Source organism: Lagenorhynchus albirostris, chromosome 11 (assembly GCF_949774975.1).
Source record: "Lagenorhynchus albirostris chromosome 11, mLagAlb1.1, whole genome shotgun sequence".
NCBI classification, from domain to species: Eukaryota; Metazoa; Chordata; class Mammalia; order Artiodactyla; family Delphinidae; genus Lagenorhynchus; species Lagenorhynchus albirostris.
The window spans coordinates 6,671,910-6,688,587 of NC_083105.1; the positions used below are offsets into that span (position 1 = coordinate 6,671,910).

General features: G+C 52.1%; 2 protein-coding genes across 7 annotated transcripts in view; both read left to right on the plus strand.

Annotated features, from left to right (window-relative positions):
- The window catches only part of PACSIN2 (protein kinase C and casein kinase substrate in neurons 2), a 139,727-nt gene extending 134,598 nt beyond the window's left edge, over positions 1-5,129 (plus strand). For all 4 annotated transcript variants that reach the window (XM_060164914.1, XM_060164913.1, XM_060164916.1 and 1 more), the window contains one exon: positions 3,347-5,129. In XM_060164914.1, the coding sequence (XP_060020897.1) occupies positions 3,347-3,459 (113 nt within the window). In that variant the 3' untranslated portion in view covers positions 3,460-5,129. The remainder of the gene's footprint in view (positions 1-3,346) is intronic.
- A 10,863-nt stretch (positions 5,130-15,992) lies between these two features.
- ARFGAP3 (ADP ribosylation factor GTPase activating protein 3) overlaps positions 15,993-16,678 on the plus strand; it is a 54,991-nt gene continuing 54,305 nt past the window's right edge. For 2 of the 3 annotated variants that reach the window (XM_060164845.1, XM_060164846.1), the window contains exon 1: positions 15,993-16,176. In XM_060164845.1, the coding sequence (XP_060020828.1) occupies positions 16,108-16,176 (69 nt within the window). In that variant the 5' untranslated portion in view covers positions 15,993-16,107. The remainder of the gene's footprint in view (positions 16,177-16,678) is intronic. The other variant, XM_060164847.1, reaches the window with a different exon arrangement.

The following is a 16,678-nucleotide window of genomic DNA, read 5'->3' on the forward strand; positions in this document are numbered from 1 at the left end:
CTGTGTGCACACCTACCACCAACACACCTTTGCTGCCAGTAGCTGAAACCCCGGTTTTATAGACCAGTCTGGATCCTGATTGTATGAGCTCTGTGGGTGGAGATTTTCTATCCTGTCCTTTTTTTTTTTTTTAATGCTGGTTGTAGTTCACCAAATGGGTTGCAGCCCTCCAGTTGAAGAGCACTACCTTAGCGCCTGTCCAGAGACGCTTGATCGGCCTGTGCCAAGTGGGCCCAAAGGGAGCCAAGTTCCTTCCTTCTGCCTTGCCCCTCCTCAAAGCCAGCCCAAATTCAGCATCCATCCCTCCAGGGCAGGGGCTGTGCTGGGCCCTGACTCAACCAGCACAGGCTAAAGTGTGCCCTCCATGCTCCATCTCTGGGACGGACCCTCACTTCTGACCCCACCCCACACCGGCTGGGGCTGTGTCCGGAAGCCCTTCTCTCTGCACTCAGCAGGCCGGCCAGCTCTCCCCAGACACTCGACCCCAGGGTTGGTCATTGGGTGCCTCTGGCTGGTTGTAGAAAGTTCTTTTCTTTTTTTTTTTTTTTTAATTTATTTAATTTATTTATTTTTGGCTGCGCTGGGTCTTCGTTGCTGTGCGCAGGCTTTCTCTAGTTTTGGTGAGCCAGGGCTACTCTTCATTGTGGTGCACAGGCTTCTCATTGCGGTGGCTTCTCTTGTTGCGGAGGACGGGCTCTAGGTGCGTGGGCTTCAGTAGTTGTGGCACTTGGGCTCAGTAGTTGTGGCTTGCGGGCTTAGTTGCTCCACGGCATGTGGGATCTTCCCAGACCAGGGCTCGAATCCATGTCCCCTGCATTGGCAGGCGGATTCTTAACCACTGCACCACCAGGGAAGCCCTGGATGTAGAAAGTTCTTACGTGTCTTATTTTTTTTTTTATTTTTATTTTTTTTCTGTACGCGGGCCTCTCACTGTTGTGGCCTCTCCCGTTGTGTAGCACAGGCTCCGGATGCACAGGCTTAGCGGCCATGGCTCACGGGCCTAGACGCTCCGCGGCATGTGGTATCTTCCGGACTGGGGCACGAACCCGTGTCCCCTGCATCAGCAGGCAGACTCTCAACCACGGTGCCACCAGGGAAGCCCCTCTTACGTGTCTTTAAACACCTTTGTTGAGTTTTCTTTTCTTTTCTTTTCTTTTTTTTTGGTGGGGTGGGGCGGTGTGCCTTGAAACTTGCGGGATGTTAGTTCCCTGATCAGGGATCGAACCCACACCCCCTGTAGTGGAAGGGTAGAGTCCCAACCCCTGGACCGCCAGGGAATTACCTCGAGTTTTCTGACATCTTTGGTTGGGGTTGTTTCCCCCCTGCTTTGTTTGTTGATTGATTGATTTTTAATTTCTCATTCTTTCTAAATCTTTCTTTTTCTCATTTGGCCCCACTGTAGAGCTTGTGGGATTTTAGTTCCCTGACCAGGGATTGAACCTGGTCCCCGGCAGTGAAAGCGCCAAGTCCTAACCACTGGACTGCCAGGGAATTCCCTCTAAATTTTACCTATTGGATTAGTCAGCAGTTTTATAGATTTAAAATGTTTCCTTCTGTTCCCAGTGAATTACCAAAAGCAAACTGAAATGAATGTTTCTAGTCACTGGTTTACATTTCCACAACTTGGAAGGTTCCTATTAGTTTCGTCTGTTTTCTGTGTTATTTTTCTTTTCCCCGACGTGACATTAGTTCCCGGCCCATACTGCTTCCTCTGTCTTAAGCACGCTCTGGCCGCTCTCCACTTCTCTGGGCCTTGGGAGCCTGCAGAGTCTTCACTTGGTGCACTTTTCACCACGTGACAGCATAATAGAGCTGGTGCCCCGTCGGCTCCGGGCAGCCTCGCTCATCGGGGCCTGATGGGAGAAACACCAGTCGTCAGTGTCGCCCCTGCCAGGGGCCCACGGGGGCACCTGGGGGTGGGCGAAGATGAGGTTTACCACTCAGCACGCCACACCTCGGCCCCCTGCATTCGCTCCTGATGTTGCCAAGCCAGACTTGCATGAGCACGGGTGCTGACAGAAGCGGGTCAGGTGCACAGCAGCGGGCAGAGCCATCTCGCTCACGGGAGTAATGGCAGCCCCCGTTTACCGAATGCTCGCTACGTGGACCCAGGGCCCTTTTGTGTTTTAACACTTAGTCCTCACAGTGCCCCCCCACCCTTCCCCCGGTCCACAGATGAGGCAGCTAGCTCCAGGGATGGGGCCTTGGCCAGGTCTCCCAGCAGCCCAGGTATTGGCCCCCCAGGCATCTGGATCAGTATTGCTGCTACCCAAAATAAGGAGTCAGGGAAATGTTGCTAAACAAGGCTTAATTGCCTGAGGGAAAAAAATGCAACTGACCCTGAAAAATGGACCAAAATGCCAACAGGAAATACAAAGCTGCAAAGTGACCAATAAGGACAGGCCTCAGCTGGCCTGTCTTCTGCCAGTCCCCACAGCCATCTCTGCAGGGTGGTCACCGGCCAGAGCTCCTTCCGGTCCCCTGGTCTGGGCTGCTCTGTCTGTCCTGAACAGGAAAATGCCACGCCTGGACCTCCCTCCACCTCAGCCCTGACCACACCTTTGGTCCTTGTCCCCTGGCCTGTCTCCTTGAGGAACCAGGGCTCCATCTGTCCCTCTCTCGTGTCTGTATCTCCTTCACCACCCAGGGCCTTGGTGTGATGTAGAGGTTCCTTCATGCTTGAACAAACAAAAGATAAATCAAACTGCACTAACACAGAGCCATGGGGAGATTCCAGAACCGTGCCGACACTCTCAGTGTTGGGAGGGGTTGATTTCCTTAAGTCAGAGGACAAATGTTCTGAGCTAGCTGCTGGGGATAGAATAATGGGTCCCCAACGCTCCCACAGCCTGCAGTCTAGACACACATTAAATGAAGGCACCAAGACCATGGCAACGAGTGCTGGAGGAGATACAAGAAGATCAGGCGGGCCAGGGCCCAGGGGAAGGAAGGATGGCAGTACAGGGCTGTGAGGGAGGTGGCACAGACCCTGTGAAAGGATTCCTCTGACCTGGCCTGGGACAGTCAGGGAGGCAAAAGTCCTGCAGCGTTTAATTCTGCAGTCTCTGTGGGAGCCCCGCTGGCAACTGAGAACAGCTTGCTTTAGGATCACTGTGTGAAAGACCTGGGTCTTTAGATCTCTCAGAGGCCCCCATGACTAAACACGAAACCTCAGATGCAACTTGATAGAGAAAGAGCCAGGCCCTCGGGCCACGTTGCCCCCAGGAGAATGCCTGCCCCTCCCACCCAAGTTAGGGACCCTCTGTGGGCCCAGGGTGGGGGCTAAAACATGAGGGTGATTCTCTGACCCTGTGGTCACCAAGACCGCTTCCTTTCTGTCTTGCAGGGGATGAGCTGACCAAGATAGAGGATGAGGATGAGCAGGGCTGGTGCAAGGGACGGTTGGACAACGGACAGGTTGGCCTGTACCCAGCGAATTACGTCGAGGCGATCCAGTGACGGGCTGGTGGGCTGGCTGGCGGAGGGGTGGAGGTGGAGGTCCCAGGGGCTCTGTTAGCCATTGGCCCCGGGCTCTGGTGCCTCCAGCCAGCTGTGTGGGCATCCACTCCTTTTCCTGCAAAAGATGATGGTTCCATTGCTCTTGGCTTCATGGTGTCTCTTGAAGGCAGACAAGCTGGTCCTTTTACCTGGGACTCGGCACCCTTTCCACAGTGCAAATGGAGAGATCTGAGCACAGGAAGATGCAGTACAACAGAAATCGCCGGGACCCTCCCCTGCCCCCGCTCCCCCACTCGCTGTGTGTTGGCTTATCATGGATCTGTATATTCTTGACCTTGTCTTTCCTCCTCTCCTCCAAGTCCATGGTAATGGTGGGTTACACTGATTCTGGTTCCACTGATTACTTTCTCTGACGAGTCCCATCACCTGCAACTTAGATGAACAAACTTACATGCCATTTTCTGAGGGAGGACTTTGAGGTTTTTAATTTAAAGGCTGTGTACAGTTACTTTTTTATATACATGTTCTTCCATTCATTTATACTTAAATTATGGCATAGATGGATGTACACCAGTCTTAAGGAAATATCTCTATTTCCATGTCGTACTGTTAATCAACCATGCCACTGCCTGGGGCAAGCTGCGAGAGCCAGTAGCTCATCTGGACAGACAATGTTTGAGACAAGAGATTGCAGTAGAAAGATGGGAACACATGGCTGGATTCCTGTTGTGAATGCTGTCCACATTTGGGGCATCCAAATGTGACTTTCGCAAATAACCTTATGTAGAACTCTCTAAAGTCACCATATTTAAAAACTGTTTTCACTCTGTGCTTAAAACTTCACTCATGCAAATTAACAATTTTATCAGTGATTTGAAAGGTTAAAAAATAAGACTAACTTTTCAAGTGAATGCATCTATAGTTAAGATGCTTTATGTTAGACTGTCATGTCTTGGTGTATATCTGTATATATTATTTGATATTCAGAGAATCTAAAGAGCTCGTCTACTGTGTTAATGAGATTTAACAGCTTTTGACAGTGGGTTTAATTTGTAAACTGCTTAAAGACCGTGGCATTTGGGCACAGGCCTGGCTGGTCAGCTGAGACCCTCCGGGCTCGGGCCCTGGGCCTCTCTGAAGTGGAGCCTGCTGTAGGGAAGTCTGTCCTCACTGGCTAGCTGTGGGTCCAACTTCTAACTAGCCTTAGTCCTTTCTGTAGCAGAACACTGTACAAACCTCCCGTGTCTTTCCAGCAGTTGAAGATTTCACTGTCATCTGTATTCCTCGTGAGCAAACAAAAGCTGGGTCTCACCCCCCTAGCACAAGGGTCTCTTCTCAGTATCCTTAGTCATCAGGGAGCAGGCGTGCTGGGGCCGGAAGCTACACTGTAATCATGGGGCAGGGGAGGGAGGGATAACCTTTATTTTGTGTAACTCAGACATTGGAGAAGTGGCTGCTGCCATCACAAGCTATGCATTTTATTCAATGTTTCCAGTGAGCTTGATGTCTTGCTTGGAAAATGGATGTGTGTCTGTCTGTCATGAACACTTACCAGCAGAAATCCTCATTCCTTTGCTACAGATGTACCAAAAATTGTCACGTCTTTTCAGTTTAGGTGTTTCTTTAAACGCATAGTATTTTAGGAAAAAAATCAATAAACAGTTGATCTCGTGAGTATGACAGTCTCTGTGCTGTGCGTGTGCCTCATGCTCTCATCAGCTGGTGGACGTGTCTTCACTGGCATTTATGCACCAGCTCTGGAGCCAGGCAAGATCCCAGGTACAAGACCACTGCCCAGGGGGCCGTGTCCCTGTCCCACTGCCCCTGCCAAGCTAGAGGTTGGGGAGTTGAGGCACCGGAGCCCCTTGCAGTTCTTCTCTCCCCCAAACCTGCCGCTGTGTGGCCTAGGCTCCCCCTGTGTGGGCAGCAGGCTGGCGCCTCCCTACCCACTCCCCAAGGCCCAAATAGCAGGACCAGCCCAGAGACCACTCATCACCCGAGCTTCCCTGAACGTATTTCCTGAGCACCCGCTGTGCACTGAGCCCTCTCTACTTATCTGCAAGGAACATGCCCATCTCCAAACACGCTGTGAGTGAGATGAGTCTCCCCGTTTCCATTTTACAGAGAAAGAAGCAGAGGCTCCAAGAGCCAGGCTCACCCCAGGAGTCCCCGCTGGCCTGTGGCACCGAGTAAGATCCCTGAAGAGCCCTCCACCCTCACCCTCGGGGTGACCTGGGTCGGAAGGAGGCCAGGGCAAGGCGGGAAAGGAGAGGTGTGAGGGCTGCTGGACTCACTGACATTGGTCAGGCTGCCAGAGAAGCGCCCCATCTGGGCACCAGGCCCTCACAGGGGTGCAGGAGTGAGGGGGTAGCCGCCACGGCAGGTTAACTTTGCCAGCTCATTAAGGGCCAAGGATGAATCTGTCATCTGCCACCTGGTCTGATGGTGATGGGGCCCCCGCTCTCCACTTCTGAGGAGAAGCTGGAGCCCATCGCAGCTGCCCGCTGCCCAGGGCAGTCACCAGCTTCTGCCTCGCCAGCCCCAGGCTCCTCCGGGAGACAAGCTGGGCCAGAGCAGAAGGGAGGGGTCAGAGCAGGCACCCAGTCCCGTCTCCTGAGCTGGGCCTGCTGGGCTTTTGGTGAGCTCGTGTACTGTGATGCCAGCGCATGGGGGAGGCTGGAGTCACCCCACTTTGCAGAAGACACAGAAGGTCTGGAAATTCAAGTCCAGTGACTTGCCCAAGGTCCTGTGACCGAACCGTGATTCAAACCCACATCTGCAGGACTCTCGAGGGCAAGCCCGCCCTCGCTTTCTCCACTGGCGGATAAAGAACAAGGTGGGTAAGCAGGAGGAACCCTCAAAAGTCAGGCTGAAACAGCCGCTGCTCGGCGAGGCCCTTTTCTCAGCTTCCTGTATCCTCAGAGCTCCTGCGAGGAAGCCTGAAGGGCCCACACTGCCCACCTATCCTCTCCCGGCCCGGCCCTCGGGGTGAGCCTGTAAGCCTTAACTCGCTCCTGGGCCTCATCTTCTCAGGCAAGTGTGATACCTGCCTCCCGGGTGGGGGTTAGGATAAAGGGGTGAAAGGCCACAGGTGCTCGGGAGATGATAACTTTTGCCATGATTATGCGTGACACCTCACCCTCCTGGTCCCCGGTCAGGACCCTCTGGCATCCTTGGCTGCCCCTCCCATGCCCTCCATGCTGGGCCACTGAGCCCTCTTTGCCTCTCTGTCCTTCCCCACCCCCATAGCCACTGCCTGGGCCAAGCTGCCCCTTCTCCCCCTGGATCACTGCTGCATCCACACCACCCGCAGGGGTCCCCAGGGCTCTCAGCAGCCCACCCCACTTCCCTCAGCGGGGCGGGGGGTGGAGTACGTCCTCCTCTCCAAGCCCCCCAGTAGTGACCAGAGGGCAAGTGACCTATGGCCTAGTGACCTGGGCAGGGATCTGATGCCACAGTACGAGCTAAAACACTGGGTCTTCTGGAGTCCCTGCACATGGAGGACAGGGCTGGCCTCGGTGTCCCAGGCTTCCCTGCAGGGCCGTTACCCACCTAAACACAGGCAGGCCAGTCCCCTTGCCCGGCCTGGCCTTCTCTGGGTGGCCTGTGGATCTGGGCTGTGCCAATGCCTCAAGTCCTAGGGGGCAGGCTTGGGGGGCCGCTTACCATCCATGGGATAGGGGTGTGGGAAGCTGAGGGGCCCCTCCTTGTTCCTGGGGAAACTGAGGCCAAGTGAGGGTCAGGAGTGATGTGCCTGTGGCCACAGAGCAAGTGGCTGGAGCAGCTGAGCCAGGTCTGACCCCGAATAGCCCCTCCTGGCAGGCAGTTGCCTCCCTCCCTCCCTATTTTCTGTTCCTGGGTTGTATTCATTCATCAAGCAGTTCTTGAGCACCTACTGTGTGCAAGACTCGGTGGTGCCAGGACAGACATGAGGAAGGGCCCATGTTTGCCTTCAGGGGACTCCAGAGATCAGGGAGAGACGGAGTCACTGTGATGACTGGCCGCAGTGGCCGGAGATGAGAGGGCAGGATGGTCTCCTGAGTGTGCGCGGTGCATTCTGGAGGTCAGCCTACAAGTCTCAGGAAATTTGGACAAACAGGGCCTCCCAACCCGGCTCCAAGACCCTAAGGGGTGGGCACTATGGGGTCCTTGAGCTGTTTCCCCCACTTCCAGCGGGAAGTGTCCCCGCCTGGGTGGAGGTCAGGCTGGACTGTGGGCAGCCTGGGGGGACCTCCACCCCTGTGGGCCCTGAAGCCCAAGCAGGTGCCTGAGCCTCTCTGAGCTGGGTGTCCAGAAGCGGGAGAACTTGCCAGGTCGGGGCCCTGCTCTCAAGGTGTCCTGGAAACTGCCTCTCATCCCCCCACCCCTTCTCACAGCCCCAGCTCTCTCCAGGGTGGCAGCTGCCCTCTCTGCACCTCTCTGCACCCCTGCCCAGACACCGGCAGGAGGTGTGTGCCCCTTTCCGGGCCTTAGCTTTCCCTTAGATGGGCCCGCAGTGACCTCCGGGCTGGACCTCTGTGGTCTCTGGAGGGAGCGAGCAGAAGGGCCGGGCCACAGCGCCTCAATGGACAGACCTGGGGCCCCCTGGTGGAGAGGCCTGGGCCCCCCTGGTGGAGAGGCCTGGGCCCGGGATAGAAGCAGCTCTGCTGCCCGGGGAAGGACAGACCCAGGTTGAGGTATGAGGCTCATGCCCCACCAGGCAGGGCCACTGCCAAGCACAGGGTCAGAGGAGCCAGGCTGACCCCGGCACTCTTGGGGGACAGGCAGCTTCTCAGCCTGCTGTTTCCAACCAGCCTTGGGCTAAACATGTATCAGCTACATGCCAGGCCCTGCGCTGAGCACCTTTCCCTGCAAAGGATCATAGAAATCTCCTCACGATGCATGAGCACCATTTTATAGATGAGGAAACAAACGAGAGAGCTTGAGTGACTTACATCGGGCCACACAGCAAGTCAGGGTAGAGGTGGGGTTTGAACTCCGATGCCCAACTCCAGACAGCAGATGCTATTGTCTAAACTGCTGGTTCTCAAACATCTAGAGGGCTTGTTACAACCCAGAGTTTCTGAGTCACCAGCTTGGGGGGTGAGGCCCAGGGCTTGCACATCTAACAAGTCCCCAGCTGACGCTGACCCAGGACCACCCTCTGAGCAAGTCAGAGCTGCCCAAAATGCCAGCAATTCCGTGTCCTCCTGGATTTGTTCATATAACCAGCAGATGCTCCTAACCCAGCTCTGGGGACCCAGAGACTGATCAACCACAGTCTGGGCTGAGGAGGTGGGCACGCTATGGACAAAGAGAGCCCAGGGAGCAAGGGACACAGGCCAATGTGACCTCCCATCCCTGGCAAGGGGCAGGGAGGGTTAGGAGGCAGCCACGTAGTAGAGGGAGAGCTGCCTCATGAGGGTCGGATGGGCACCTTGTTGTGAAAATGGTCTCACCCCCAAACACCATCCTAACTCAAGCCAGTAATAACCAAAGTATGCAGACCCCAGATGGAGACTCCGGACCCTCCCCAGCCAGAAGCTGGGCGTGAATGCTTCCTCCAAGCCATATATTCATCCATCTCTGAAACTGTACAGAAGAGGTCTGGGTTTTCCACACCAAAACCTGACAAAATATTTTTTTCTTCTCTGAAAATTAATGAGTCTTACAAAGGTGTAAAAACAAAGCCAGTGGTTAAGAGCATGGACTGTGAGGTCATATTCTCTGCACTCAAACTTGGCTCCAATTGTGGGGCCTCACTTAGCTCTGTTACCTTGAGCAAAATACTTAATTTCTCCGAGGCTTGGTTTGCTCATCTATAAAATGGCAATGATACTAAACATTTGTATTTCACTCTGTGCCAGACCCTGCTCTAAACTCTTTAACGTTTATTAATATTTAACAAAGCAGCCCTATGAACTAGGTAAATATTATTATTCCTATTTCTATAGGTAAGGAACCTGAGGCACAGAGAGGTTAGGTAAGTTGCCCAAGGTACCATACCGTACAGCCAAGCTAGCTAGGTTCAGACGTGGGTAGTGCAGTGCAGTCCCTGCCCACTAGGCTGTGCTGTTGGACAACGAGGTCGCCTGCCTCAGAGGGCGAGGATGTGCCTGCCCCCAGTGGCGCTCATTAACATACCTACCAGAATGGGAGTTACCCCATTTCCGAGACGCCGGACCTGAAAGGCCCTCACCCGTGCTCTGGAGCGCCTCAGTGCCACTACGGGCACATCTTCTTGCTTAAACAGCAAGCTCCTTGGTGCAGACACTGCACCTTAATCTTCTCTCTCGCCCCAGTGCTTTGGAGCGAAATTGAAAAGAAAAAATGAAATCAATTTTGGGCCACCCAGTAAAACTCAGATTGGACTCTTTTAGACCTCTTCAAATCCTCTGTGGAAAAGACTAGGAAATGAAGGAAGGAAGGAACAGATGAACAAATGAACTGCATAAATAACATCACTGTCTGAGGAAAGGATAAGTAACACCGGCCGTCAGCGGGCTAAAGCCCTGACGTGCAGCATGGCAACCGAAGGCCACAGAAACCCGAGTGCCTGGCCAAGAGGTCTGAGAACAAACAGCCCCGAGCCGGATGGCATTTGATCAACAAGGTGAAACTGACTGCAAGCGAACTGTGTGCAGCTCATTGGCCACTTCCTGGTCAAGATTAGCCAGGCTGCTCCTGCCCCTCTATAATAGTTTTCAAATAACAATGTTAATGACCACTCAGTAGTTGTAAAAGGAACAAAGGTTCAGGTGAAAACTTGGAAACTAAGCAAAAGTATTCAGAAAAACATTAAAGTCCCAACATCCAGAGGTAATACTGCTGACATTCTGGTGCATTTTTTCTAGTCTTTTTTCTATACATACACATGTGCCCATGTTTCATTGTCCTTATCATTAATGTGTGTGTTTTTTACAAAATTGGGATCATACTCTACACGCAGTTTGGTACCCTGCTTCATTCTCTTAATATTTGATCATGAGCATTTTCTCCTGTCCCTAAATATGCTTCCACTAAAAATGTTTAATGACATTCCATGTGTGAGAAGTCTTATATTGCTGAGCACGTCTTTGTTTCCCATCTTTTTTTATTTTTTAAGGTATAATTTACATACAGTAAAATGCACCCTGTTTAGTGTATAATTTGACAAATGCACATACGTCAGGTAACCACCACCACAAACAAGATAGAGAACTGTCCCCTCACTCTCCAGATTTCTGCCTGGTCCTCTGTAATCAACCCCTCCTTGTATTTCCAGCCCCTGGAAACCACTGATCTGTCTTGTTTCCACAGTTTTGCCTTTTCCAGAATGTCATATGAATGGAATCATACAATATGTAGCTTTTTGAAATTGTCTTATCTTTCACTTCACATAATTCGTCTGAGATCCATCCACGTGGTTTCATGGATCAGTTTGTTACTACTTATTGTGGGTAGTTTACATTGAATGAATTTACCATGGTTAGTCCAAGTGAAGGATATTTGGGTTGTTTCTAGTTTTTGATTACAAATAAATGTGTTATAAACATACAAGTACAGGTTTTGTGTCAACATAATTTTTCATTTCACTATCCAATTATTTTTTATAATATTGTAATGTTGCAAATGTCACAGTAATGAGGATTCTAAATCTTTTATCCCATTAAAGGTGGTAATGGCATCAGCTTAAATTTCTTTTTTTTTTTTAAATAAATTTATTTTATCTTTGGCTGAGTTGGGTCTTCATTGCTGTGCGCAGTCCTAAATTTCTACTTCTAAAAGATCAATCAAGGGGCTTCCCTGGTGGTGCAGTGGTTAAGAATCCGCCTGCCAATGCAGGGGACACGGGTTCGAGCCCTGGTCCAGGAAGATCCCACGTGCCACGGAACAACTAAGCCCATGAGCCACAACTACTGAGCCTACGCTCTAGAGCCTATGAGCCACAACTATGAGCCCACGTGCCACAACTACTGAAGCCCACGCACCTAAAGTCCGTGCTCTGCAGCAAGAGAAGCCACCGCAATGAGAAGCCTGCGCACCACAATGAAGAGTAGCCCCCACTTGCCACAACTAGAGAAAGCCTGCGTGCAGCAATGAAGACCCAACCCAGCCAAAAATAAATAAATAAAATAAATAAATTGATTAAAAAAAATCAATCAAGGTGAATTCCCTGGCAGCCCAGGAGCTAGGACTCCGCGCTTCCACACAGGGGGCACGGGTTCGATCCCTGGTCAGGGAACTAAGATCCCGCAAGCCACACAGCGCAGCCAAATAAACGGGGGCGGAGAGGGCATTTGTGAATTTCCAGAAGTGTGAAACCAAGCAGGACTCCGCAGGGCCCTCCTGGGTACAAAAGCCCCTCTGTGTCCCCTGTCTCTAGTTTGTGAAAAACGGCTTTAGTCTCCCAGAACTTCCCTGAGTTCCAAAGACCAGACTTAAGCAGCTACTAATCAAGGAAGTGAGGAAATGTAGAAACAAAGGAAAAGCAGTCAAGAAACTAGTTCATCGATAGAGCAGAGTCCTGGTTCATCCTCATAACAACTGTCAGAACAAGCTGATGCATCTTTGAGTTGTTCTGCAGAAACTAAGACCCCATGCAGGTGGAGGTTGTTGTCTACATGCTGACCCCAAGCACATTGACCCCAGACTGGTTGGAACCAGAAGGTTCCTGAAATATCACCCTGTTAACTCACCACCAACCAATCAGAAGAAAGCCCACGAGCTGAAACCCTCACCCCAATGTTGCCTTTAAAACCCATTCCCTGAAAACCATCGAGGAGTTTGGGTCTTGGAGCATGAGCTGCCCATTCTCCTTGCTTGGTGCCTGCAATAAACAATGTGCTTTCCTTCACCACAACCCAGTGTCAGTAAACTGGCTTTGTTGTGCAGCAGGCAAGCAGACCCAAGTTCAGTTTGGTAACAAGTGCACTGCCTGAGCATATACGGATTGGTGGAAATCAGATAAGACTGGGAATTCCGTGGTGGCCCAGTGGGTAAGACTCTGCGCTCCCAATGCAGATCCCTGGTCGGGGAACTAGATCCTGCACGTATGCCACAACTTAGAAGCCCACATGCTGCAACTAAAAGATCCTGCAGGCCACAACTAAAGATTCCACATGCTGCAACTAAGACCCGGCACAGCCAAAATTAATTAATTAATTAATTTTTTTAAAAAAGCAGATAAGGTTGCTCATGATTCCATGAGCTCATTTTCAAAAGTATCTGACCTGTACAGAAATGGCATGTCTGAGATAGTGTTCACTTCGTAAGTTGCCTGCCATTCCAGTTCTACAAGGATCAAGCCAATAGCCACTGCAGTCACCCACTGACAGTGTACCTGAGGGGAATTCAGGATGGTGAAAAACAGGAATCATTCTGTCCTTTGGATACTGGCCCTGAGATAGTTAAGATACACAACTAAGGAAAAATTTCAGTAACCCCAGATTCTTATTATCTTCCCGTACAGAGAAAAGCACTAAAATCATTAACTTGAGATATCTGTTTTTGTGATTCCCAGTAATCTTTTGACGTTCAACTACATGTTTTTTTCCAGCCCCCCTCCCCAATTCATATATATCCTGGCTCCTCCCTCACCTCTTTGGAACAGTACATCAAGGCTATCTGAAAGGCTGTCTCCTGGGTTAGAGTCCTCAGGAAGACACTGAATACATTCAACTCACAGCTCTTACATTGTGTGTGTGTGTTGTTTTTTTAAGTCAGCAATTTGTTTTCTTTTCAGCACTAACTAAAGTCCACCAGGGCAAGGATGAGATCTGTGCTTATTCTAACTTTGTGATTCATCATATGACTATGTAAACATGTCTGGTTTTTCCTAGAGTGGCACTTGGCTTTCAGCAAGCTCCTGTCCGACTGGATGGACTAAATAAACTAAATGTTGTCTCGCTTGGCCAGAGCCACACCAGGATATCCCCATAAGACACAGATGGCAAGGACAGTACCCAGAGGGCGACATGGGCCTGCCTGTTGGCTGGGCCCTTCTTTCGAAGCTCTTCTGTGTTCTATTATGCTCAGATCTGAAGCAATGAATTTCTGCCTACCCTCCTTTGAGAGCAACAGGATTTCCTATCCTCTTCAGGATTTGGTATTACTAGATTTTGCTTCTACTCCTGGCAGCAATGGATCTTTGCTTGTAGCCTGAGGGAGAGTGAATTTCCTGCTTCTGCTTTCTAAGAGAGAAGGGAAGCGGGTGGGGTTTTGTGCCCACCCCCCAAAAGTTGGGTGCCTGCCCTACCAAGGGGTTTCTCTCTGATGTCAGAGATCTCTGTCTCCATCTTTCTCATGAAGAGAGATTTCTGATGGAGGTTTACGGAAAAGAGCTTGTGAATGAATGTAAACTCTTCTTGTTTCTGAGGCTTCTAGCTATTCCAAATTGACATGCTAGCCCATGCTTGGCCTCTAAGAATTCATTAAAATTTTAACTGATTTCCTCTTGCCCACTTGTATGGCAGCCACCTCTTTCCCCTGTGCTTTGCCAAAGGTGAAAGAGCTCTTTGTTCCAAGTGTGTTTGGAGAGGCTAGGCTCTCTTTGGAATTCAGTTTACTTGGTTGCTTTGCTCTCAGCTCTCTGATGGGCTCAAGAGAAGTTATGATTTTAAAGGTTATCCAGCCTTTTCTCATTATTATGTTAGGAGTGACGTTCTTTGCAGCTTTCTACGTTCTAAGCCCATTCCACGCATCCTTACTGAGGGCATACTACATGCCAGGCTTTGTTCTAGGTGCTGGGGATAGAGAGATAGATATATATATATATATCTATAGAGAGATAAATGCAATACATCTGATCTCAAAAAATTTATATTCAGCTGAGGGGAGTATTACACATTATGGCCTTAGGTGATAACAAGTTCTATGAAGAACGTTTAAGCAGATGATAGAAAAGAGAAAGATGGGTGTACAAATGGTATTTTCTTTTGGGTGTGTGTGTCCCCTTATGCCCCAACTAGTGTAGATACTGTCTACACTTCATTGCACTTTTTTTCTTCTTCTCAGGGATCTCTATACTGGAGACTGGAGTAGACAATATCCTGAATCTGATATATAACTTGGTAAGAAGATTTCAACTCCAAATAGTAAATGGGACCATCATTCCCATTCCCATCAGAAAGCACAGGACTCATAAACATGCCAGGTATTCTGTGTAGGGTCAAACCCATACCTAGGGACACAAAGTACAGGGGTGTGTGTGTGTGTGTGTGTGTGTGTGTGTGTGTGTGTGTGTGTGTGTGTGTGTGTGTGTGTGTGTGTGTGTGTGTGTGTGTGTGTGTGTGTGTGTGTGTGTATGTATTTATTTATTTATATAATTTTTTTTTTTTTTTTCAGTACGCGGGCCTCTCACTGCTGTGGCCTCTCCCGTTGCGGAGCACAGGCTCCGGACGCGCAGGCTCAGCGGCCATGGCTCACGGGCCCAGCCGCTCCGCGGCATGTGGGATCTCCCCGAACCGGGGCATGAACCTGTGTCCCCTGCATCGGCAGGCGGACTCTCAACCACTGCGCCACCAGGGAAGCCCGGTATGTATATACTTTGACTCAGTACAAGGCAGAATTTTCAGTCACAGCTGAAACTTACTGTAAAAGTAACTTACTGTTCTGGAAGGTAATACATTTCCCTTCCTTGGAATAGTTCCAACCCTGCAAGCTTCCAACTTCCCTGAGGGCATCTAACCAGACAGGTTGAAAGACCACTGCCAAAGCCTTTCCCAGGGCTTCACTGGGAAGCTGCTCTCCTGTACTGCTCAGCACTGATTCCCCATCTCTCACCCCACTGCACAGAGGAGCAAACCCAGCTTTAGAGACGTGATCTGACCAAGGTCACAGAGCTGGGAAGGAGCTGGCTGGAGTGAGCTTGGAGCCAAGGTGTTGCATTTGACTCCAAAACCTGTTATCCTTCTCCTGACCCGCGGAACCTCAGGTGACACCTAGTGGCTCCACACCCACTAACGCAAAACAGGCACCGTTCTCCAAGCGTTTAAACCCTCCAGCTAGTAATGTCAGCCGAAGGGTAGGAAAGGGCCAGCTTCTTTTCTTGTCTATATTCATCAGATTTGACTGAGCGCCTTTTGCCTCAGGAGAACTGCTGACTCTCTCACTGACATAACCCAAACTGATCCTTTTCGCCATAGGACGCCTCCCACCAGGGCTCAGGCGACTAGCGAAAATCCGGCTTCTGGACTGAGTCCTCGGGTGTGGGGAGCCGGCGGGGAGGCCCTTGCCCCGCAAGTTTCCTCCTTTGCCACTTGGAGTGACAGGTTCTCCCGCTCTCACGGGGAGGAGGTGAGAGGACCTTGGCCGAGGAAGCAGTCCGTCAGCCGAAGCGGCGGTGGCTCGACCAGCCGTGTGCGCAGGTACAAACCCAACCCGGACCGAGCTTCGCCACTTACTGCCGGGAGCGGAGGCCCGGCGGAGACTTGGAGGAAGCGCGCGAGCCTCCTGCGTAGGAACCGGGGCGGGGCCTGAGTGGGAGGAGCCAGTGGCACTGTTAAGCGAGGGCCACTGGGGAGAGTGGCGCGTGCGCTCCGGCAGTGGGCGGGGACATCGAGAGGCCCGGTCTGATCGTCACGGGCAGCCCCGCCCTTCGGCTATCGTCTACCTCCCGGAGGCGGCAACCGCTCCTGCTCTGCCCTTCCCGGTTGGCGGGGCCAGCTGCGCCTCGTTTCTTTGGTGACCATGGGGGACCCCAGCAAGCAGGACATCCTGACCATCTTCAAGCGCCTCCGGTCGGTGCCCACCAACAAGGTAACGGCCGCCGGGCGTGTTCAGGCTTGCTTGGCATCCCTGCCGGACCCTGCGGGAGGCCCCTGCGGCGCCAGTGGCCGCGGCCGCGGGAGGAGGAGCCGGCCCGGCCTGTGACACGTCGCACTGTGCGGCCGCAGCGGCTGGGCCTCGCCTGGGTCCGGACTGTGCGCCGCCCCGCAGCTTCAGCAAGGGAGGGGCGGGGTAGGGGGCGCACCCCAGGGTCCGAGGCAGGGCGGGCACCTGGGAGTCCTGGGGGCGGGAGGCGAGAGCATCTGGGGGTCCCGGGGGCGGACACTTGCGGGCTCCTAACACCGGGCCGGGGAACTTACGGGGGTCGGAGGCGGCTTTTGGTGGGGGCGGAGTGGACACGAGTTCCTGAGAGAGCGGGGGGCGAGCTCGGGGGCCCGAGGGAGGGCCAGGGGGCGTACCCGCGGCTCCTGCGACTGGGGGCGGAGACCACAGGCCACCTATGACCCAGCCGGGAAGCATGCGCCGGGCCAGA